At 31.5% G+C, this 25434-nt stretch overlaps 1 protein-coding gene across 1 annotated transcript in view; it reads left to right on the top strand.

The window, feature by feature from the left end:
- LOC133201586 (uncharacterized) overlaps positions 1–25434 on the top strand; it is a 52884-nt gene that overhangs the window by 5549 nt on the left and 21901 nt on the right. The window contains exons 2-3 of the mRNA XM_061337382.1: positions 17570–17664; positions 21444–21631. Of these exons, the coding sequence (XP_061193366.1) occupies positions 17570–17664; positions 21444–21631 (283 nt within the window). The remainder of the gene's footprint in view (positions 1–17569; positions 17665–21443; positions 21632–25434) is intronic.

Below are 25434 nucleotides of genomic sequence, written 5' to 3'. Positions count from 1 at the left end.
ACAACCAATACAATTCATATAGAATATAAATTCCAGAGAAAGAATTATTTTTTTACATGGCATTATTCTTTTGCAGTGTACCTATACGTAAATATATGTATCTATTTATATAAAAAAAATATTGAGAGTAAATACTAGTGGAGTTATATTCCCAATACTTTTTATAGTGTATATGGATAACGTCAGAATATTCGTCGCGTTTGTTCAGACCTCAAATAATTTGTATGCATGTAGAAGTTCAAATAAGACAAATAATTTGGTACTTTTTTCATAAGATTCGTATTGGACACAAGAAGCATCGACGTCTTTATTTTGGAATCATGTATTCCCATATAGAAATTGAAGAAGGTAGTGAGTACATTTCAGAAATAATTACATTCAATGTATTTTTCTTCGTTGAAATCCATTGGAAATCTAAAACATTCAACGCCTATGAATGAACACACTCATAATCTGTCACGGCGAAAGAATTCAAAAGAGAAAGTACATATAGATTCGATACATTAGGAATATCGTTTTGCTCAATTCAATTGAAAATATATACCTTATTAAACTATTGTACAATTATAATAATATAAGTCTTTAAAAAATATTAAATTTGTCATTTTTTCCCAGCAATATTCATTTGCGTTATTTAACTTTCCTAGCTGTCAAAACCACACCTTTACTCATATCCACCGGCAAGTGGTGGCATCTCCATATGATGGAAGAATTCTCGAGGGGGACGTTTAACAACAAATTAAACAAAAAACTCACAGCAGTTCTGAATGGCGCTAAGTTTTAAGATTAAGACAAATGATAATTAACATTTACAAAGAGACTTAATTACATGAAGAAAACGTAAATGTAAACATTGAGTAATTACTTTTGGATGTCGTCGATGGTATAACACCACCTGGCCGTGCGATACTGCGCTAAGAAAGGCACGGTATTCAATTTGTCGGCACGGTTCACCGACGACATCCAAAAATCATAATTCATTGCTTCAATGTAAAAGAAAGATAGTAATTTTGAACTTGAGACGAAGCTTTTTAAAGATGCTTTATTTAGTTTTTATTGTCAATATATCAGTATAACAATAAATACCATATTTATATCGTGTAATGAAATACCACGACTTTATTGTACTTTGTACATTTACAGGAAGTGTACACGGTATGCACAAGATGTTAACTCACATAAAGGTTTATATACATGTTTTACACGTACATATTAACAGAGAAGTAGCTAGTGAAAGAGAGAGAAGGGGGTAGGAGGGAGAAGAAAAGATGAGATGAGGTGATCCACTATGGATTATTGACGCTACTTTTGTAAGTTCTGCTTTTTACTCTTTGTACAAAGTTACAGTAAAAAATCCATGATTTCTATGTACATGCAGAAAGAAAAGAAAAATAAGCATAATCTGATTTTTATTCAATTTCTGCTAGTATAATTATATTGCTTTTAATTCTTCACATTATATAACTTTATACAAATATTTGTCTAAAATAAGATTTTTTTTTAAATTTATGTGTATTGTAGATGAGTGAATATGATTTATCCTGTAGCACTGATCTCATTACTGTTAGTCCATAGAAATGTACATGTACATGTATCTAACTCATATTTTACTCAAGTCATAAACACAGGTAATATCTTTTAGTTTTTAGCAGTATACGATAAGAGATTCATTTTAGTATTATCTTATTTTCAACTTACAAATGTATTAATAGAGTATTGCTCTAAGAAAAAATGTGGACAACTAATTAATGTCCTCTAGCAGCGCCGTTTGTTGCTTCTTTGCTGTTTTATTTTGTACATGTATTTGAACAATCCATTTGTAGGAATTCATTTAATTTCTGGTTCATATGTTTCTATTCCATTGTCTATGTAAATATGGATTTGTCTGTAGAATTGTATGGAACGCCATAGCTGCCTGAAGGTCATTTTCATATTATATGAGGTGGAATATCCTTTATGTGAAGTGGTGAAGTCATTATATATAGTGGTAAAATCATTATATTCAATGAAAACTTTATTATATGCAGTGGTTTTATCATTATATACAGTGATAAAATCATTATATTCATTGAAAACTTTATTATATGCAGTGGTTTTATCTTTATATACAGTGATAAAATCATTATTTTCATTGATAACTTTATTGTATGCAGTGGTTTTATCATTATATTCAGTGGCAATGTCATTATATGTAGTGGTTAAATAATGTAATGAATTGATAATATCGATACATTATGTTGTAAAATCATTATATGCAGTGGTTTTTCCATTTTATACATTACTGATATCTTTCTGTGATGTGATGAATTGAATATATACAGTACGAACATAATTTGTGTGATAAAGCAATCATTACATTGTATGAAACCCGCTGCATGTGGAGTGCCAAGTTAATTTCATTCAGTGCGACACCTTTACATGAAGTGAAAAATCTATTATGTGCAGTACTAAGATCATTATATTATATAGTAAAATTATTATATATATTCCTTAAATCATGCTTTGCAGTAGTAACATCTTTATATGAGGTGGTTAATTAATTCTATGATGTTGTTAATTTGTTATATGATGTGCTCAAATCTTTATATGCATTAGACGTTTCATGTTATGCAGTGGTAACTTCTTTATCATCATCTAAACTAGTCCTTTTATTTAAAAAAATGCGCGGAGTTCCAGTTTAAAGAGTGTTTGAAAATAGGAAACCCGGGCCGTGGCAAATTAAAAGCCGGGACTATTCGAGATTTTTCTAATTTCTGATTCTATTATACAGCTTCCTGATTTTATCAACTGTGCTGAAATTTTAAGACTCATTTTTATAGGTTAATGTGTATTCGCTGTAAAAATTGCATTTAATTTTAAAATACTTAGTAATTTAGATTTTCTTGGCGATTGTTGATTTCCAAGTTCAGTGGTGGATCCAGGAATCTTGAAAAGGGGGGCCCGACAAGTTTTTGGTCGGGGTAGGTAGCCCACAGCCAAACCAAAAAACAATTGATTTATTAAATCTTATGTATATTTTGGACACAAGGGGGGGGGGGGGGCATAGGCCCTTTCTGAATCCGCCCGTGAGGTTGGTAAATCGGGTAGGCAATCAAGTAGACATTTTACGTGTTTTGTTTGTTGTTTTTTGTTTGTTCGTTTTTGTTTTGTTTTGTTTTTTTTTGCCATATTTGACAGAAAGCTAATAAACTTTTAAATTATTCTGATGTTAAAAATTATTCATTCTTTGAAAGGCATTTTTTGAGTGAAATGACACGTTTAAGAAAAACTGGTTCACATAGGCGTCGGAACCGGGGGGCTATTTCCCCCCCCCCCCTTTTATTTTTTTTACAAAGGTAGACGTAATATAGGCATTGAAAATTCGGGCGTAGGTCTAGCCCCCCCCCCCTCCCCACTTTCTACAGGCACGATTCATTGTAGTGAAAGAAGGGTAATTGGTAGTGTTTAAGAGAATTTGGTACTGAGAGATGTTCGACCAACCCCCCACACCCCCCCTCCCACCCCACCCACCCACCCACACCCCCGAAATAGGATTTTCGGGTTTGGAGAAAGAACAATTTTCCTTTTTTTTTTTTTTTTTTGCTTGTCAAGTTTTTTTTCAGCTTTGATTTTTTTTTCTATTTCAATTAGCCACCCCACTATCAATTTCCTTCCGATGCCAGTGGTTCATTAAAATCGGATTTGATCTCCCGGAAGTTAAACATAAAAAATCCGAAATACTTATTCATTATCTACATGCCATTTGATAAAATATAAATTAATTAAAGAATTACCACATATACATGTAATTATAGGATTATTAATGCAAAGCCTTGTGTCAAACTTTAATCACGCGTAAGTTGCTTGGTTTAAGGATATCCAATCCTCAGCCTTGAAGGATAACTCTTAATTTTATCATTTTATTCAAAAAGGCTAAAATGATTTTAATTTGGTTGTTTGTTTGCTGTTTAACGTCCCTCTCGAGAATTTTTCACTCATATGGAGACGCCACAATTTGCCAGTGGAGAGCTGCAAATTTTGTCCTATACTCGACACTTACGGCCATTGAGCAGTGACGGATTTTTTTCGTGCCAACACCTACTGTGGAACGGGACCTCGGTTTATGGCTTTATGCGGTCTCTTACGAAGGACCGGTCTCAACGTCCCACTGTCGGATTCGAACCCGTGACGTAAGGATTGACTCCTTATTCCGCGTCTCTTAGAGCAGACACTCTAATCACCGTGCCACGTTGGCGACGGCAAAGATGAAACTTGAAAATGAAATGTTTTCATGCAGCAATTTTTATTTTAAGCATTTCAATGTGATTTAAGGTTTTCTGAAGTCTTAGAAACAGTCTTATAAATAGTTGATATTAGTAATTTAACATCCCCCCCCCCCCCGAAAAAATTATTAAACAAATTACATATTTAACGTAATCCAGTTTCCTTCCATCTACTAACAAATAGATACAAGTGCACATTTGCATATTATGAAATTAGAAATGATTTATGGTGTTTTGCACCAGGTTCTTCCCGGATGATCGGATGTGGTTTAATAATCCTTTTTTTTTAATGAAAATGTGTATTTTGCATAAAAATAGCATTTTCAAATAAAGAAATAACTATCAAAAAGAAAAAGTTTTTTTTAGTTAAAATACAGTGTTTAACATCGGAATAATTTTTAAGTTTATTAGATTTTTATCAAATATGTAAACAAAAAAAAAAAACACACACACATAAAATATCGCCAACCCAGTCTACACATTTTACCAACATGGAAATCAACAATCGCCAAAAAAAAAAAAAATCTAAAATACTAAGTACTTATAGCACAATGGATAAAATATTAAATCAGAAAATTGAAACTGCCTACCAATTTTACTTGAAACCAAAAATCGTAAAGAAAATCTAAAATACCAAGTATTAAAATACAATTTTTACAGCGAAAACACATTAGCCTAAAAAAAGAGTCTGAAAATTTTAAATCAGAAATTTGAAAAATCTCGAATAGTCCCGGCTTTTAATTTGCCACGGCCCGGGTTTCCTATTTTCAAACACTCTTTAAACTGGAACTCCGCGCATTTTTTAAAAATGTTTTTGCAAGAGGACCAGTTTAGATGATGATAAAGAAGTTACCACTGCATAACATGAAACGACTAATGCATAAAAAGAATTGACCACATCATATAACAAATTAACAACATCATAGAATTAATTAACCACCTCATATAAAGATGTTACCACTGCAAAGTATGATTTAAGGAATATATATAATAATTTTACTATATAATATAATGATCTTAGTACTGCACATAATAGATTTTTCACTTCATGTAAAGGTGTCGCACTGAATGAAATTAACTTGGCACTCCACATGCAGCGGGTTTCATACAATGTAATGATTGCTTTATCACACAAATTATGTTTGTACTGTATATATTCAATTCATCACATCACAGAAAGATATCAGTAATGTATATAATGGAAAAACCACTGCATATAAGGATTTTACAGCATAATGTAACGGTACTATCACTTCATTACATTATTTAACCACTACATATAATGACATTACCACTGAATATAATGATAAAACCACTGCATATAATAAAGTTATCAATGAATATAGTGATTTTATCACTGTATATAATGATTTTATCACTGTATATAAAGATAAAACCACTGCATATAATAAAGTTTTCATTGAATATAATGATTTTACCACTATATATAATGACTTCACCACTTCACATAAAGGTTATACCACCTCATATAAAATGAAAATGACCTTCAGGCAGCTATGGCGTTCCATAGAATTGCATCAAGTATTATCATTTATATATGTATATATATATATATACATACATACATATATATATATATATATATATATATATATATATATATATATATATATATATATATATATATATATATATATACTTTGCCAAATATCATGTCATTGTTGCATCATAAATATTTTCTATATAAGAAAATATGATATGCAATATTATATTATGCTTGTGTATCTAGCAATCAATGAGGCTATTTTTTTTAATATAAATCAGTATATTGTTACTCAATATTAAATGTATAAATGTGTAATAATAGGGTATAATCATGCCCCATGACTCCTTATTTTTAATTATGTATATATATTGTTTATCACCAATTTTTCGTGAGATTGTTGTTTGGTATTTATAAGAGAAAGAAAATTTTCACGATGTTTTCTATTGCTCCATATATAATCTTTAATAATAGAATTATTGGCGAGACTGAAATTTTCGCGATCGAGCAGACGGTCTCGAATAATTACGCAAAATTAAAATTTCTCGCGAATAAAAAGGTACTAACTACAATAACAATCATTGTAGACATGAGACACTTGTGCGTTTATTCATCTCATCTATTAAGCTATATTTTATTAATACAGTGACAGAAAAAATGGCATCATTTTGATTCGTAATTCTTGAACCGGATTTACCTTCTGTGACTTTGGTAATATCATTAATGTAGAGACTATAGAAATCAGTAGCTACTTAATCTTAAGCTATGTTTATCTTGGGACCTCAACAACCTTGTTTAGCAAGTATATTTCAAGTATATTTCATACCTACTGAAGAGAGAGAGAGAGAGAGAGAGAGAGAGAGAGAGAGAGAGAAGGGGGGAACGAACAGAAAGCACCCAATTTATCTTGAACATATGTTTTATGATGATAATTTATAATTATTCAATTTTTCGAGTGTTTTCGTGAGGACGAACATCCCTAACAAAAAATACTATAGTTAACTATAGTTTACTATAGTTAACTATAGTTTACTATAGTTAACTATAGTTAAATATAGTAAATGAAAGTGTCAAAGTGATCACTATAGTAAATCAAAGTTTTCAAAGTGATCACTATAGTGTCATAGTTATCACTATAGTAAATCAAAGTTTTCAAAGTTATCACTATAGTAAATCAAAGTTTCTATAGTTATCACTTTAGTAAATCAGTGTCAAAGTTATCACTATTGAAAATCAAAGTGTCAAAGTTATCACTATAGTAAATCAAAGTTTTCATAGTGTCAAAGTTATCACTATGGTTAACTATAGTTAACTATAGTAAACTATAGTTAACTATAGTAAACTATCTATTTGAATTCCCATGGGTACCAATTGCGCCCCGTTATTAGCAGACCTTTTTTTGTATTCATATGAAGCAGAATTTGTCCAAAATCTTGTACGTGAAAATAAGAAAACACTTGCTGTGGCCTTCAACTCGACATTTAGATATATCGACGATGTATTGTCAATTAACAATGGCTATTTTCATTCTTATGTCGATACGATATATCCTGGTGAGCTTGAGATAAAAGATACCACAGTGTCTGACACATCTGTTTCATATTTGGATATTTTTCTTGAAAAAGACGTTAATGGTAATCTAACAACCAAGCTTTATGATCAACGTGATGACTTTAACTTTTCTATCGTCAACTTCCCTTACTTATGCAGCAATATACCTTCATCACCGGCATACGGGGTATATATCTCTCAGTTGATTCGATACGCAAGAGCATGCTCTACGTATGAACAATTTCTAAAACGAGGTAAATTATTGACAAACAAGTTGATGAAACAAGAATATCAGCTGTCTCGTTTAAAGTCACCATTTCGTAAGTTCTATGGTCAATACAATGACCTTGTCAGCAAATACAATTTATCATTGAGTCAAATGCTGACTGACGTTTTTCATACTAATTGTTAGGCCATTATTTACACACTGAATTGTCGACGGATTTTTCCGTTATTTCCCGATCATGACAAGGAGCACACGGCGGGTGTGACCGGTCGGTAGGGGAAGCTCACTCCTCCATGGCACCTGATCCCACCTCTGATGTTTAGAGGTCCGTGTTTGCTCTGCTCCTATTTTGTATTGTTTAATGGACTTTTGAGCTTGAATACTGTTCGTTATCTCCATATATGTCATAGTTAACTATAGTATTTTTTTGTTAGGGATTTTCTAATGTAATAAACAGTGACAACTCTTTATTTGAAACTTGATTATTGAAAATGTTTGAACACATATTTACATATTCATTTTAATATTTAGTTGATTCATAAAAGTCAATTTTTTCAACCGATTTACTGAACGCATTCCAAGTATTTTTTTTTAAATATGTCTATCGTGTGAAAATATTATAAATATAAATTACTTGATTTTTTTTCAACTTGTTCATTTACACGTTTTTATTATGTATATAACTTGTATGTATAAGTTTCATTTGTTTTATGAATAAATTCTGTAATCACTGAGAAAATTGTGTTCAAGAATTTCTAAAATATCTGCTAATATGTTTGTTTTTTTTAATGTAAATATAAAAAGTTTTTTTTTTCACGTATAATTACTATTGTCGAGTCATCCCATTACTGTGTGTTTTATGTGTTCTTAAATCTGTCTCTTTATACATATACACATATCCAATAACAGTTTTACATGTACATAAACACATATCCAATAACAGTTTTACATGTACATATGTGCAAATGAATTTTTCTTGTTTCTTTTACATTTAAACTCTGTAAGAAAAGGTATCCTCAAGTCTCTTAAATGTTAACGAACGAAAATTTCTGCCTCTGCAGTCATAAATGTATTTTGGGGATGGGAGCTAAAGTATATCATCCTAAATGTTAAAGAAAAATTAGCATTTTTCTGTTGCTGAGCTTGTAACCGACATTGTAGTGGTAAATTTTAGAGGGATAATAAGGATTTATTAACCTATCTAGTGTCGATTTTTCACTGTCGCGGACACATATTAAAACCAATCATTTATTAGCATTACAGACGACAGCGATTCGTGGCGGGAATTTTTCATTTCTTCTGCAACAGGTCATTTAGTTATCGATTTAGTCTTTTACACCTAAGCCTTTGTTCCCCAAATCTTACATGGAGTGTGTCTCTTATTAACGGGACAGATTTACTGAATAATTCAACATGCTACCTTTTGAAATCAATCAATGAGAAAACAATTTTCCTTCACTTTGCTTTTAGAGGAATTACGTTTTTTGTAGGGGAAATGTAATTTGAAGAAAATTTCCTTAAATTATGTCAAATTATCTTGCATAATTATTATTCATGGTAATTCCTTGAGCAAACTATTAACCCAGTTTCTCAAACTGAGGCATTTTAGCCTTTCAAACTTATTATAAAGACATGTTTTGGATTAAAGGAATGAAAAGCAATGTCTTAAACTTACAGAAGTATATATCAATGGGTTATTTATCCACCCTTTTATGGTTTGTTAGAAAGTTAGGACTTCCGAAGCATATTTTGCGATGCTACTATCCCGTGTAATTGCTTCAAATTTTATGAATATTTTAAGGGGAAAAAAGAAAATTGAAAAGAATTAGTTCCAGAGTCTAGTTCTCAAACAAATGGTGATAATTATTAACAAATTTGGTAAACATCCTTGACTTTTTAACTCTCGAAGAATATCTCACAATTATCTTGTTTAGTTCCTCTTGCTTCATTTATTTTCAATATGTTCGCTCTATAGGATGGGAATAAAAAGACTGATAAATTTAGAAGTAAGTCTTGCCTAGGACCCTTTGAGAAGAAAAAAAAAACCTCGGTAGGATCTTAACACTGAACCCATTATCACAACAGGAGTGCTTTACAACTTTAAATACCACCCGTTTGTCTGTTGGATTGTGTTAATATACCCTAGCCTGATCCCATTGGTTCTTCCTTTCAAAATGGGCGGAGATAACATCTAAAAAGGCGGGTAATGTTGATTAGTTAACGGGTCGCGTGGCACACAGTAGTTTGTTCACTTCTATGAGGGGGCAAGAAAAAAATCATTGAACGATGTTGGTTGGACCGATGTCCAGGCAAAGCAAATCTGGCAAAAGCTAATGTATGCGTTTTCCTAATTACTACTGTGACACGAACATCTCACAACCTGAAACGAACTTTTGCGAACTGATTTAAGTTTGTAAGACTTGCACGCTACATGCGTGTCCAATAAACATTCACTTTGTTTTAGTATAGTAGAAGCATGCATTTGGAATATTTGTTTACATTTTTCTGATTCAAGGAGCATTTCCATTTTTACCTGAAAAGGGCGTTGGTGAAACCAAGAAATATTTTTTGACGAGAAAAGTATGATTCTTAGGGACAGATTGCAAAGATTCAACAGACAATGAATATGATAAGGTTATACTAGTGCTTGGAAGTAAATGACACCAGGGGGTTCAGAATGTATGCTACAAAACGGCGGCGGCGGACAGTCAAAACGTAGGTAGAACATGCTTTCTATTTTAAATATCTAGTTGTGTTTTCAAACTTTGGATGTGTTCTCTGATTTATACAAAAAACTCATTTTCTGTGCATATATACATGACATTACATGTAGGTACTTTCACACATCAATCAAGGATTAATGAAACTGCATTAAAAAGGTAGTAACTAGTAATAGCTCCATAAGAATAGAGACCAAAAAAGAAAATACCAAAGAAAGTTTTGAAATATTAATATGTTTTCAACAATTATATGTTGAATCTAAAGGACAAACCCTTGAAATAAAAACGAAAATGTGAATTCCTGTTAAAATATGAAATATGTTTTGTAAATAGTGGAATGCTACTAATATATTGAAATAAAATACAATAATTTTTGTAGAAAAAATGTTAAATGAGCTTCAGATATATTATATTTTTGTGGGTTCAAAACAGCTGATTTGTTGCAATATGTCCTGCTAAGCTGGAGTTTGCATCTGAAGACCTTTACAATGAATGAAAGACAAAAGAAGCTTTTATTTTATTTAGATGCAAATCTCGTCACAAATGGACAATTCTAAAGAAATTGAGGCATATAAGGAAATGGGTAAAGTTTCAGAGTTAGTGTATTCTTGACAATATATTTTGGGTAAAACTTGTCGCATTGCTGTCAAATTTGTATAACCAAAAAGCTGTATGTCTAGCAGGCTGTCTCTTAATTTTTTATGTCAGTGTTTCGATTCTTTTTTGATAAAACCGGCGAAATATCCCCCCTAAAAAGAGGCATTTATGAACGTTTTCAATGAGTCCACATTCAAAAAATTAGAATAAGAAAACCGGTAAAAAGATTTTCCCAAAAAAGAGAGATATTTTTGAACATTTCAATACATTTGGAAATATATTTGCCTCTACAGGGCCTGTTTTAATTTAATTGATATAAAAATACAAGCTTTACTCGTGGCAAAGAAGAAATTACAAAATATATACATGTGCTCATAATATCTTCAATTCATTTTATTAAAATACTGCAATCTAAAACAATATAATGATCATTCCAACAAGGATGTTGTAAATATTATGTTCAAAGAATTCACTCATATCAACATATCTTCACTGACAACAAGACGTGTAATCAAATCGACGATAAAAAGGTAATATCAATTATATGTAATTGTTATTGGTCGACGTATGACAAAAAATAAAAGTGCTCGGTCGATCAGCCTTGATGAAATCATTGGAGGCAAATATGAACAATTAAATAAAAATAAAGCTGACAATTCCAGGAGAGCAATTTTCGATACTTTAAGCCTACATTGGTCAGTTAGCATAAGATCACGATGTGTGCTTTTTATGTTAAAAATGCACAGGCGGTGATCACAGAAAACTTCTAAGGATTTTTATCTGTCATGTTTAAATCTAATGTTAGTATCACATTGGGTTAATGTCTTTATTTTAGCACTAATTTTAAAACAAACCTGGACACATTCCAGCTTAATAAACAAGGGGTAATTATTACACCCGTCGTAAGGTTAATGGGAGCAGGCCTTTATATTTAAAGAATAATCAAAAGATGTCGTAAAACTTGATCAAGACCAGTTTTTGTTATCTTTTCAAAGATCTACTTTTGGTTCATTCTAGAGATGAATTTCTTTTTTGACAATTTAAAAAGGGGAAAGAAAAGAACTGCAGCGTCCACGTTTTCATTTTTTTATTTTAAAATTCTAGATATGTAAGCCATAATTAATCCTTCACACGGGGAAACAAGCTTTGGATTCAGTCATATACAAGTGCTTGTAGCAAACCTGTGCAAATGCAATTTATTATGAAGTGATAAATAAAAAAAAAACCTCTGAAGCATGAATAAAAAGAATGTCTTTATTGGAAAAAAAATTCACATAAAACATTTTTTTAATTATCAGAAACTGATTTAATCGAATAAAAAGATATTTTCTCGAAAAAAGAAACATTGTAGTCAAGATTATTCCAGAGCTGAAAACAAGATTTCAAACATCTTCAGATAATTACTACATATTTTTACATTAGACTCTCACTGAATTAAGATCAAAACAATTATTGGAAAAAATACTGATTACTAAAGGCAATAATCCTGTTTTTATGTGTAAGGTTCCCAGATAAAGCTAAATTAGCTGATTGGATGCGAATGGGTCAATGGTGTTATAATGAAATACATTGATCTAACAGTATACAATGCGCAAAATATTTTAACATAATTTGAATCTATTTTCGCTTATACATGAATGACTGTAGAGTGATTTTTGACAAGGATTGGAAAATGTAAAAACACAATTTTACATTGAAATTTAAACAAATTGGAGATAAAGCAATGCTCTAATGCACATGTAATGTATTAAAACACGCCACGCGTTTCGAGAAATTAATCATCAGAAAGAAATATGTGTTATATATTATGTGTTATATATGTCATCAATGTGTTCATAATGTGAAAAAAAAATTGCACGCTATTGCAATATTGTGATGAATTTCTAAACAGTGAGATATTTACTTTGAAATTACCTTGTTTTAATCTAAAGCTTCAGTTTATTTCTTTGTTTTGGTCAGTAAAGTGATTCAAAGAAATTCTGTAGCATGCATTCCATAGATACTAATCTGGCAAAGTACACAAAATACATAACTAATACAGGCGGAATCCATTTTAAACCCGTGTCGTAAAATTTACAACATTTGCTACTTTTCTTTACAAATTATATGGGCGGAGTTTGGTTCGCCCGGAGAGCCGATCTGTTAAAGGAAATTTGTATGGGGCCGTTTGACCCCCATTGTTGGCAGACTTGTTTTGGGTTGTCTAGATAGCGTGCAGCAATACGGAAGCACCTCCTGATTTTACCATTACTACACATTGTCATGCAAGTTTTGTTGATCTTTTTCCCTCTGCTCTCTAAAGCTGAAGTTGATTAAACTTCAAAATGTTAAAACGTCTTGAAGTTCATTCAGTGATTTTTATTTCAATCACTTCTTTTTTGCTTCATTCATCATAGTATGCCTTTGCCTTTTCATTTTCCTGTTATATGTTTTCAACACTCATTAAGCATTTCAGAACGTATAATTTTGTTTCAAATATAGCTCTTTCTTAACAGAGGACCAAAAGATATTAGGCATTATTGGTATTAACATATCTATTTTTGATTTTTCACAGAAATAGATAGTGCTAGTTTCTTTTACGTATCCGTATAATTTTCCACAATTTGTTGAATTTTTCATATAAAAGGATGCTGAAACATCCTTCTTTATGTCTTAGTTTTGTCAACGTTCTTTTAAGAATTTTCAATGGACCACTGTATGGATACTGCGTAAGTAAAAAATATATTTTGATTTATTGGCAATGATTGCTTCCTCTTTATACTCATTAAAAAATTAAATACTTTTCAGCTTTATTTTGACATCAATATACATGTACTTGTATCTTGTAGTGAAATGAATAATTGCAATTATTTTTAAATACTTAGACTACATGTTTTTTTTTTCAATGAAAATAATATTTTCCACCAAAAAAAAAGGCAAAAGGACATTTTGGGATATCATTATCATTAATTTAACAGAATACCCAAGTTACGTCAAACTTTGCTATGAAACAACCGTCTTAAAGTGTGAAAATATATATTTGTAAATTCACTGACAAAACTTATAATTTACATTTTATTTCCGTACTGTTATTTAAATATTGTAATGTTCTGTATCAACGAAGGGTCGAAACTTGATGCTTTCTTGGAGGTAATGTAGAAAATGAACTTCATAGTTGTTTTTCACTTCACAAAGGACCATTCTTAGTTTAATTTTGAAATAATCAAACAATGATGTTCGACGATAATACACAATAAAATCATTACGTATCTAAATTCAAATGTTTGTTTGATATTCAAATTTTATGAGAAGATTTTGTGAGTACCAATGCTTGTGTAATTCCTTAGTGAAAACGTGTAGGTTTCGATGAATTTAAAAATAAGAACGTTCACGAAGCAATTCAACTCCACCTTATATAGTATGAGACAGAAAAAGCAAGGCCAAAACTTATAGTAAAAAATGCCACAATCAGTAGGTTTTCTTCACCCAACCCAGAATCTTTCCTCAAAATTAGTAAGGTGTAATCGAGATTTAAATTATTCTATTCTTGTTCACTGAAGTGATGTCGACCCAACACTGATCGTACCGGGTTCCCCGAGATCTCGTCGTCTCGAGATTTTGATCAACTCGACGTATAAAAAAACTTATGTCTTATTTCAACGTTTAATTGTTTCGTCGCTTCGTTTCTTTTATGCAGCTGACAATGGACAATGATTAATTTTGTAAACGGTATTGAGGCATCAAGATGCTTGAAACATTAGGTAAACTAATACCCTCTGCTGAATGGAAGTTCGAAATAATTTGTTTCTGAATAAATATATTTTTTGAAAACTGCAGTCAAGGCACATTGTGAATAAAGAATTTAAAGGTACTGAAAAATGTTGATGTAAAATGATCCTGGAGTGTTGAGCCCTGCAAGAGTGTTTCGAAAAAAAATTTCCTTATGCAATCTTTAAAGATGTGTTGTGTCTTTTCGTACGACAAATTTGCAATGTTTGGTCTCTACATTCAAACTTTGATTTGGATTTTTAAAAACAACTCTGAATTGATGAATATATAATTCATGAATGTACTGTATCCACCATTTGTCCTTGAAGTATTAAAAAAATGGTAATACAATTTTTATTAAGAGTGATTTTTTTTTTGCTATAAGAAACAGTAGAAGTGTTTGCTGGCCCTGTGTGTCATTTTTTTAATAACTAAGATGTGGCCTCTAAGTAGGTGGTCCCCAGAACTCTCACCTTGAAAGTGTGTGGTACATCTGACACATTGAGAGAATATATAAGCACCTGTAATTACCATTTATCAACAGGTGCTTTCTGTAAATGTTAAACTAGATAAGATTTTAAACAAAAAAGACTAGTCAATATATTCTGGACAAAAACGACTACATACAATGAACACAATACATTTTGTTTAGGATTAAGAAAATATATCAATTTGAAATTTGCCTTTTCCTTCGAAACCTTTAAAGACATTATAGATGAATAAAGCATAATACATATCTATGTGTAGAGATTTAGTATAAGATTATAAATTTGTTATATTGTTATTTTTAAAAATGGAATGTGAAGATAACCAAATGTAATCATGCTCAAATGTCCAATTAAACAATACAAATTGAGAGCAGAGCAAACATAACCCCCTTAAAGCATCAGAGGTGCAGTCAGGTGCCATGGAGGTGTAAGTATCCCCCGTCAACCTGTCACAACCCCCGTAGGCCCCATGTCATGATCGGATAAACAGAGAAATCCGAAGACAATTCATCATGAAAATAAGAAAAATGTTTTGGAAAATAAAATCAGAGATTTCAGCATGGTTCTCTTTTAGTCCAATTTAGAAAAGATATTCCAAACTTTGATAGGACATTGCATTGGAGTATCCTTCAAAGAAGCAAAGACTACAATGTAATTCCTGTGCTTAAGATTATTTTCGTTTTTGTTTAACCGATATTCTTGAGGGGTGGGTTACGTTGCAGAAAGGTTAGTAAAATTACAGATCATTTTAGAGTCTGCCTTTCAATTTGTGGGGTCATTCTAATGACATTTATTCCTCTTTGAGACACTTCCAGTTCATTAAGCAATGACAGTCTTCATAAATTATATACCTCCAAAAAAGCTACCTACATCAATTTTAGTGCATACTTCTCTTAGATCTGACATTTACATAATTGATGCATTGTTTTGCAGCGTTGCCTTTTAACAACTCGAATGCTAAAAGCCTTCACTATATGTCAAAAGCCAGAATAAATATTTACTGTGTATTAAAAGATTTTTATCTCAAATCATAGACTTTTGCAAAACAGTTCTTGTTTTTAAAGATTGATTCTATCTTGCAGAAACCTAGATGAATCAAAGATCTCGCATATTCACTTTTTCAATATCTTGAATGTCTTTTCTACACAACCACGCATTCCTCTGCGATTACTTCAGCAGATGTAGTTCTTAACAACTTTTTTAGTCGATGGCATTGAAAGCCCGAAACTCAGGCCAGATATAATTGTTTGAAGTTATTTCATAATTACTGTTCTTTATGCTGTCTCTTTCAAATCTACCTCAATTATAAGATCCTGGGGATCGGATAAGGAACCGTGTCAATGCTATCTCTTTGGAAAAGGACAATTTACAACACATCGCTAAGGGACTTAGCACTTTTACATGGGTGCATTGCAAAGCAGGTCTTTACAATTCTATGAACTGCAGTTGGACTGATTAAAGATCTTTTAACTTGGTTCATATATTTATCAATAAATGTGTGAATATGTTCAAATGTCACTAATAATAATATCAGTTTCCCCAATTTTCAATGAATATTAATGTTTTCCTGTTCCTATACAAAGGTTTCATTGATTTACATACTGTATTTCAACTTGTTTGATTGAAAGTTTTTCTCTTTTGTGACTGATTTCAACTTAGCACCGGATTTCAAAGACAGAACACAATTCAAATATATCAGGTAAAAGAGAGAGAATTTTTTTTTTTTTGGGGGGGGGGGGTCATATTCATGAAATTGTAACAACTGACCTTTTTATAAGCAAGTTACGAAAACATAAAGATATGTTTATATAAGAAAACTTGGGATTCAATGTTGAGTCCTCTGAAACAAAAGCAAAATTGTCTTTATGTCTTCAAATGCTCGGCAGGCTCACCGCAGCTAGTTTTTGCTTATTTTTGTAAAGATTAACTCAAACACATTCACAGAGATGAATAATGTCATTTATTTAAATGACGGTAAAAAAGAAAATACTTTACACAAAATAAGGGGGATCAGACTCACAAGCTCAGATTGAAAGTTACGTAAAATATAAAATAATGTCTGATCCCCCAAAAAATGACTAGAAAAATTTCCTATAAAACAATAAGATCAAAACTGTTAAGAAAAATATATCAAAAAGATGGCACCTCCAAACAAAATGGGCCTGATAAGTACAATAATCCACATGATATATTTATAAAATTACGAGGGGGAGGATTGCAGGGGCGGTGGTGGGTCTTCGAAATATAAGTGTTTCAAAATCTACTGTGGTCAGCGTGCGGGTATCAAAATACAACTGATCCGCTCAGCTGACCACGTGACCCTAGCTCGTTAATTATTGGCTGGAAATTTCGCAGTCCACCGTCGTGAATCCCCAGCATGCTATATCTATTACATAAACCATTACACACATGTAAACAGTAAATACAACGCATTTAATACATAAATTCAATTATAATCATAATTGCTGTTTCAGTCTGGAAATGGAAAACCCCATATGTGCACTGCCAAACCAAAATATCCAAAGGAGTGCCTAAAAGGACTAGGACTTCCTTTCCTAAAGGTTGTTCCGTAATTGATACCCTCAAAGTTATGTCTGGTGACTTAAATGTTGCCTTTTCTATAGGGTTGACTTACCTTGGGTCTACCAAATGAACATGTCAAACCATGTAATGGTTATTGGCAGATGTCAATTTTATGTGAATTTTGAATGAACTTTAAATGACACAAAAATAGGGGACCTACAACTTTACGGTTGCTTATTGTTTTGAATTCTTGCTACATTTCATGATCATGTTTCACTTGTTTGAAACACCCTAAATATAATGTCAACGAAGTCAATGATTTTCAACAAATATTCGAGTTAATTAAAATGGTTAGTGGTGAAGGGGAAATTTGAGTAAGTTTGTGGGGAAAAAGTATTTTAATTTTTCGAGATCAGGTTTTGAAAAGGGTAATTCTGACAAACAAATTTTTTTTATCAATTTTCATATTTGTAAACTACACATGTACTATAACTATTGAATAGAACAATATGGTTTTCACTTCCAGAGTTTAAAAGAGCATTTGCATTGCTTGAGGGTTCTTGAATATTACTATGAAATTCAAGATGTGTACTTTAGTGATAGCTTGATCAGATATGTCGTTGAAAGAGGAGGTTCCTATACACATAATGGCTAACAACCGCTGGTCATCTTTTGTTTAGGCCTAAAAGATTTAATGTCTGGACAATTTTGCTCAATGATATGCATTACTGTATTCAATGAACCGCTTTTGTCCGATCGATTTTAGGCAGCAAAGTTTATAACAGTATAGTATCAATTTTCATTTTACACTCCTGTACTTTAATAGAACGCCTCTTTCTTGCCCATCAAACATATAAAAGCAAGTTTATATCTTTTAAATTCGTATGTTTGAGCGAAAATTTGGGGGCGAGCAGATTTACTGGCCTAAAAAAATCATCGACCAGGACATTTTATTTGAGAGGTCATCTACAAGCGGATGTCTAACAACATAGCTATAAAACTTTAATTATAGCTTACTTCCAGTCTTTTTCTAGACAGACTGCTGCTTGCACTAAATGAACTGATTTGCTTGATTTTATGGGCAATTGTTAATTAGACAGAGGGGTTCCGAGTAAGGGGTTTTAGAGTATGACCACAATATTTTATGAATTTGATTATAGGGAAATGAATTGAAACTTCAACTGTTCATTTTGCCCTGATGTGTTTCCGGATCAAATATTCAATCCCAAACAACATCTTAATTTTTTATATCTTTAAGGTCCGTGATTCTGGGATTGTTAACATTTATACAAGAATTTTTTTTTTTTTCAGCGAGGGAATACTTGCACATTCTGTATGATTAGTAGGTAATTTGATGGGGAAAATGTAATGGTTGAAAATCTTTAGAAAACATTATTTTGAATTTCAACAATTACAAGTAACTTTCATAAAATGTGTATAATGAAGTCGAAATTTTCTCAATGCTCTTGAAAGAAATGTATATGGTATTAGAAATACTTGTTAAAAATGCCTTCCCTTATGAATTACAGAATTGATAGCAACACCAGAAGGTGTGAAATATATATGAATATTTATAACCATCATACATCGCCGAAGATGAGCAAGCTCATTTTCTGGTCATAAAGCCATCAATTTGGATAGGAAATGACCTGTCTGGAATATCAACATTCTTCACGCACTGGTCAGTTTTCTAGTTTCTTTCTGAAACGTTTATGTGGAAATCTCATTGCCTTATCGACAAAATATCCGAAACAAACTTTCACATCACCTTAAAAAGCAGAACAATCAATGTATTTTTTTTTTACGCCTTTGTATATTTTCAAACTTTTGAACTTTGAGTCTATGACAATTTCTACATTCATACCAAAACATTGATAGGATTTTAAATAAAAAATAATACATGCATAGAACATTTTAACTCTTGTCGAACAAACTGAATTTCACAGACTTTTTGGAGATATGTTGGTGTACTGAATTTATTAATCAATTTATTTATTAATTCTTTTATGTTTTAGTGATTAAACAGCTTTAAATCAAACATTCCTGATATTAAATATTTTGAGCAGAACTTTTTGTAGGTCATCCTGACAAAATTTACAAAAAAAATATCAGAATAACCTTTTTTGACGAGTTTCAAATAGAGAAAAACAAAACATGAAAAACGAACAATCAGACATAATAACCTAATCAAATTGTTTCTTTATGATGCATCAATGCGAAATATTTTTTCGGGGGATGTTGTAGATGGCTGCCGATAGAAGCCCGGGGGCAATTTGACAGTTCCCTAATGCAATATTCCACATCTGGTTCTTCTGCTAGAAGGAGAATTATTTGATGAACTTGCTCATAGAAATAACTGTTGTTTTGCCCTTATAAGTGAATTATTCCGTTAATGTTTCTAAATATTTCGAGTTATTGTTTCGAGTAAATTTTGACGTAATTTGATACAATCTTGTAATTGTCAATATCAAGGGATTATAATGACTTTGCTTCTGTTCTGTTACTGTAATCATTTAGCAAGTTTGATTTGATTAACAAAGAAAAACGACTACCCCGAAGGTAACTTGTGAATGACTAGAGAATATAACAAATCTATGTTTTGTTTCAATGATATGAGCGTCGCTACAATAAAGGAATTTTTTTACACTATTTTATTGCTTCTGAAATTTATCTTTTGTTATATCATAAAAAATACATCAAGATATCTGAAAAATTATTATCATAGATAACCTAGAAAAATGTGAAACTAGATTTTTGCTTGTATTGGTGAATAGCCTCAAATTCAGTTGAATTTAATCTTTCAAAACAGGAAACAGAAAAAATACCTTTGTACTTCAATGAATGGAATGACTGCAAGAAATGAAAGAACTTTAAAGCAAATATGATTTTTATTGAATATGCTATTGTGTATTTTCCTTTAATGACACTCTTTTTAAACTTGCTATGCTTGTTCATGTTCACATCCATATCATATATTTCTATTCATATATGGCTTTATCGGTGGATTGGGCAGAATCCAGAGACATCATTTCTAGAGTTTAAAGACAACATTCCTAAATTATGCCTATTAAATGGTTCCTCGCAGTAACAGATGCATCAAAAAGTCAAAGACGACACCAAGCAAAATATGAAATTTACACAGCGAAGAAGCCATTCCATCTCCACCAACACAGTCAGGGAATAATGAACGTTTAATTGGGTCTCTGTAGGAGTCCTATTGTCAATAGAACTTAGAAGACTCAAGGGAGCTAATCCCTGTCAGAAAGTTTAACTAGCAGCGTAAAGGGCAACATGAATGATTGTCCTGCCTTAATGAGCCCTTGCATCATTTGATGGCAATGTTGTGTGTGCATTTCATTAAGAAGGAGTAATGTGTAAATACTCACAAGTTTTTGAAAGATGATTTATTTGCTTCGGTCCTATGATGACAATACATTTTAACAGGGTGATAATGTTTTACTATTACCAAATGTTATTTGGAATAGTTTTCAAACCACATGATAAGGATGTCAAACAATATCTACGAGATATTACAACATACAATTATTAACTATTGTATAGTTATTTATCTGTCCATAAAATCATACAGTTTATACTTATTCCTTTTTTTACAATATTTCTAGAAAATGGACATGAATAGTCCGTAAATATATAATATCTGACATAATTGTGCATATCTTGCAATTTGGTGCTGAACCTCTACATTTGTGTGATTTAGTCTTTATTAAAATGTATTCTTTGATCATCGTTTATCAGGCACAATAGATTCAAAATACAATTTTCACAGGGTCATTGTATAATAGTTTTCATGTTTTGAACTTGTAGACAAAAGACACCGGCCAAAGACCCTCCTAAAAGCAATCCCAGCAAAAGACATAGGGAGAGGCTAAATTCAGAACTTGACCACCTTGCTAGTCTGCTGCCATTTGAACAATCTGTAATATCCAAATTAGACAAACTTTCAATTCTTCGTCTGGCAGTCAGTTATCTAAGAACAAAGAGCTACTTCGCAGGTAAGTTTTCACCAATGATGAAGAAAAAAACTCATACTGTATTAATGATTTAGACAACACCTGTGCAATTTCATACTTTACATTAATTAATTGGAAACATACAGATGAAATAGAAGCTAAAATATCTAAATATAAAGTGCATCATAATGTTAAGTATTTAATTACCCAACGTAATCATAATTACATCCTGTAAAAGGAAATTGCTTGTCTAAGCCAGTTTTGAAAGTAACCTTTCCTGTACATACATGTATCATAAGGATATTAACTTCATTTTTGAAGAATGTTTATTCCAAATATAAGTTTCATTTTAGTGATTTTTTTTTATTAATTCTAGTTTCATCAATATTCTACTCTGCATTGTAGCAAACAAAACCTTCAAAGACATTTTGGCAAGACGAATAAATTCAAAATTATTCAATGATTTGTGAAATCAGATAACAAATTATCACTGATATCCGAATTTGCTATTGATCAGTTCTATGAAGCAAACAAATAAAAAGATTGAAAAGAAAAAAAATATTCATCAATAATCCATGCAAATCAGTTAGAATACAATCTACCCATTTTCCCGTTGATTAAATTGTAGCCGGGTACTATAAGTTTGTGCAGATTAGCGAAAGATATTGGATCAGACAAGGGACAGATGGGGAATCTCCTTGCGTTGCTTCTCAATGCAGTTCCTTACCTGGTTGTTTCTTTTCTCTACCTGAGCAGATTGCAAATATTCTTTAATTGTTGGGGCTTTACCGCGAGTTTGTCCCACACAGATGTTGAAAATGAGAAAATTGTCGACAGGCATAGTTAGTATGAAAATTATACGAATTACGGGTGCCATTTTCTCTTAGCCTGGTATAGGGTGAAATTTATGAAGGATAATTATGCCCCATCTTCTTTCTCAATGTCGTCATTTCTATGTTTTATTTTCATATGGGTATACTATTTGAAGATAAGGAGATTATCTAATTTCTATAGTATGGGTCACTTGATACTAGGATATGTTGTCTTTAGGACACGTGTGAAGATGAATTTGTAGAAATTGTTACTGTATAGCACCTCCAATTTGATTATTAAATAGGGGTCTTGTGTATAAAACACATCAATTACTTAGGGATGTTTAGATAATGTGAATATGCCAATGGTAAGATCCAGGGTGTTGCAATCCCTTTTGATGGATGTTTTAAACTTTTTTGTTCAGAAATAATATCCTAGACACGTTGATTCTTTTATGCATATTTAGTTAAGTTTAGTTTATATTTAATGCAAAATAAACTTTGCTTTGCAAAATAATACAGTTTGTCATGTCTCTTGATTTATGAGTTCAAACTGAAACATAGTTCAGGTTTAGTAAAAAGATAAAGATTTAGAAAGGGGTATTCCTTATATAAAAGAATATGTGCTATGTCAGCCGATGGCTTGTTGTAGTAGATAATATTTCATGATACAACATTTTAAAGTGGAAGAAAAGGAAAGTACATATTACGTTTTTATAGCCAGATGACTTGTGAAATATCAAGTGAAAAGTGATATTTTAAATACTGTAAACTACTTTATTCCGCGGGGTCATAATTTCGCGGAATCACAAATGTGATGTCAATCTGCGGATAGAAATTCATGCGGATTTCTTGAGTTGTATGTCTTTATTGCACTTTAAGTACATTGTGACAAATTTCCTCGGAAATTCTGTGACCGAGTTCATCGCGTAAATGGATCCCACGATGAAAAAAGAACGTCTACAGTAATTTCGGAAAAATTTTCTTCATAGGAAGTTGTTTTATTTTTTATGTTTTACCTCCTTTGCTAAAACTTTTCACTCATACGAGGCAGGGAAGTGAATATTTAAACGGGGATTATATGCTATGCTGTGCAATTGTCATTTTTAGCACATATGTATACTATATTATATTTATATTATATATACTATATGTATACCATATTTCTGAAGATTAAGCACCAATACTTACCCATTTATGTTACGTAAGAACAATTCAGCAATGCTCACATATAGCCGATATTGCTGCAATAATCTGAGTATTTAGGTTATCGTACCATAAAAACTCAATTGGCACCCAAATTGATTGATATCGAATCTAGATATTCTGCAATTATCGTAATAACTCATACCTTAAACAAGCGCATTACATTCATTATTCATATTGTCACTTCGTTTGGCCAACTACACGCTGTAACTTCCGATTTTTGCTACCTATTCATTAATGGATTGTGTTCCTTATTATATGCAGTGTCTCATGCTTTGTTCCTAATGGTCGGCCTCCATGTGATTTATAGAACAATTATTTTCAATGGCTACTCGGAGGATATTTTAACGTCGAGCCATCTTCCATTTTGGGTTCTTTCTTTCTCTGTTCACTGTTAGAGTTTCTTTTTTATTCTTATTTGTGTATGTCTTAAATTTTCATTTTGGAGATATGCAGTAAGAGTATGATCTCAGTCTCTTATAAAGAATCAATAACGTGATCAATCTATTAACCTTCTAATGTCTATGGTATATTTTGACGATGATATCAGTTTGCCTTTCTTCTTAAGTATAGAACATATCTTTTGTCTTTTTTGGCCATATAAAGTTTTTTTAAAAAAAATGACAAAAAATTAAAAAAAAAAAAAAACAAAAAACCTGGCATTTTACGTGCAAAATTTTAGTATTTTTGGTTGTTTGCTAATGTCTTTAAAGAGAACTCATGAACATGAACGTTTAAAAAGAATTCTCTTTCCCTTTATGGTATTGCAGTGAGTACATTTCTTCTAGTACTCTATTTAAAACCCTTCCAAGTATATTCCTTTTAGAAACTGCAATAAAAATCGAACATATATCTGGCAAGATACTTAACGTTTGATAGCAAATGGGCAGTATGTTTTTAAAACGGCTAAAATAAACGATACAAATACCTTATGATATTTTCTAGATGAATCTATTTTGTTTTTAGCTAAAAGCATGTTACATTATATCTATAATAAAACCCCAATCAATAAGTCACTTTTCCATCAATTTTCCACTTTCGAAACTACTCAAGAAGCATTTTCTTATGTCTAATAAAGCTCGCAAAACTTAAACGCAGCAAGAAAATGACATCCGAAGAAATTTACGACGCATCTGAGGTGTAATTGACCATATTTTCTTGCAACAGACATTAAAATCAACTAAGTATCTATTTCAGCGTACTTCTTAGAGCGCATTTTGAAGAACACTAATTACTTCCTATTTTCCCATAATGCACTGGAGACATGCTATTATGGAGAAAGGCAGAGCCCACGTTTTATGGGGGGATAGTAGCGATGAAATATTATTTATACAGGCATTTTTGGGACAACTCATTTCCTTAAGGAAACTGAATGGGCGCTGTATGAAAGGACGGCGTACGTTCCAATAATTACATTTACTACAAAGACAAATTTTTAGGATGAAAATTGCAAGGATTTTCAGAAGAAATGAAACCTTTGCCTGTCAAACATTACATTGGAATGTTTTGAATACTAATTTATAACTTGCTTTTTGAGGAAGTCTTTTGTCAATAAATTTGAAGGATGATGGCTGCAAATTATAGTGGTTTCTTTTTTATTTTGACAGTTGAAGATGCAGGGTTCTATTTGTAAGACTCAAATCGATAAATTTGATGGTTTATACGTGATTTTTATTTTTTGTATAGTTTTTCTTTGTTATTTTCTGGCTTCCTTTCCATTTTCCCTATTCTTGATATTTTTAATTCTTAAAACAAATCCTTTCACAAAGCAAAAAAAAAAAAAAAAAAAAAAAAAAAAAAAGGAATTTTTATGACCCATAAATATTT

Source organism: Saccostrea echinata, unplaced genomic scaffold (assembly GCF_033153115.1).
Source record: "Saccostrea echinata isolate AGI-Se365-2 ecotype Australia unplaced genomic scaffold, CSIRO_AGI_Sech_v1 ptg000045l, whole genome shotgun sequence".
NCBI classification, from domain to species: domain Eukaryota; kingdom Metazoa; phylum Mollusca; class Bivalvia; order Ostreida; family Ostreidae; genus Saccostrea; species Saccostrea echinata.
This window is presented reverse-complemented; position numbering and strand designations above follow the sequence as displayed.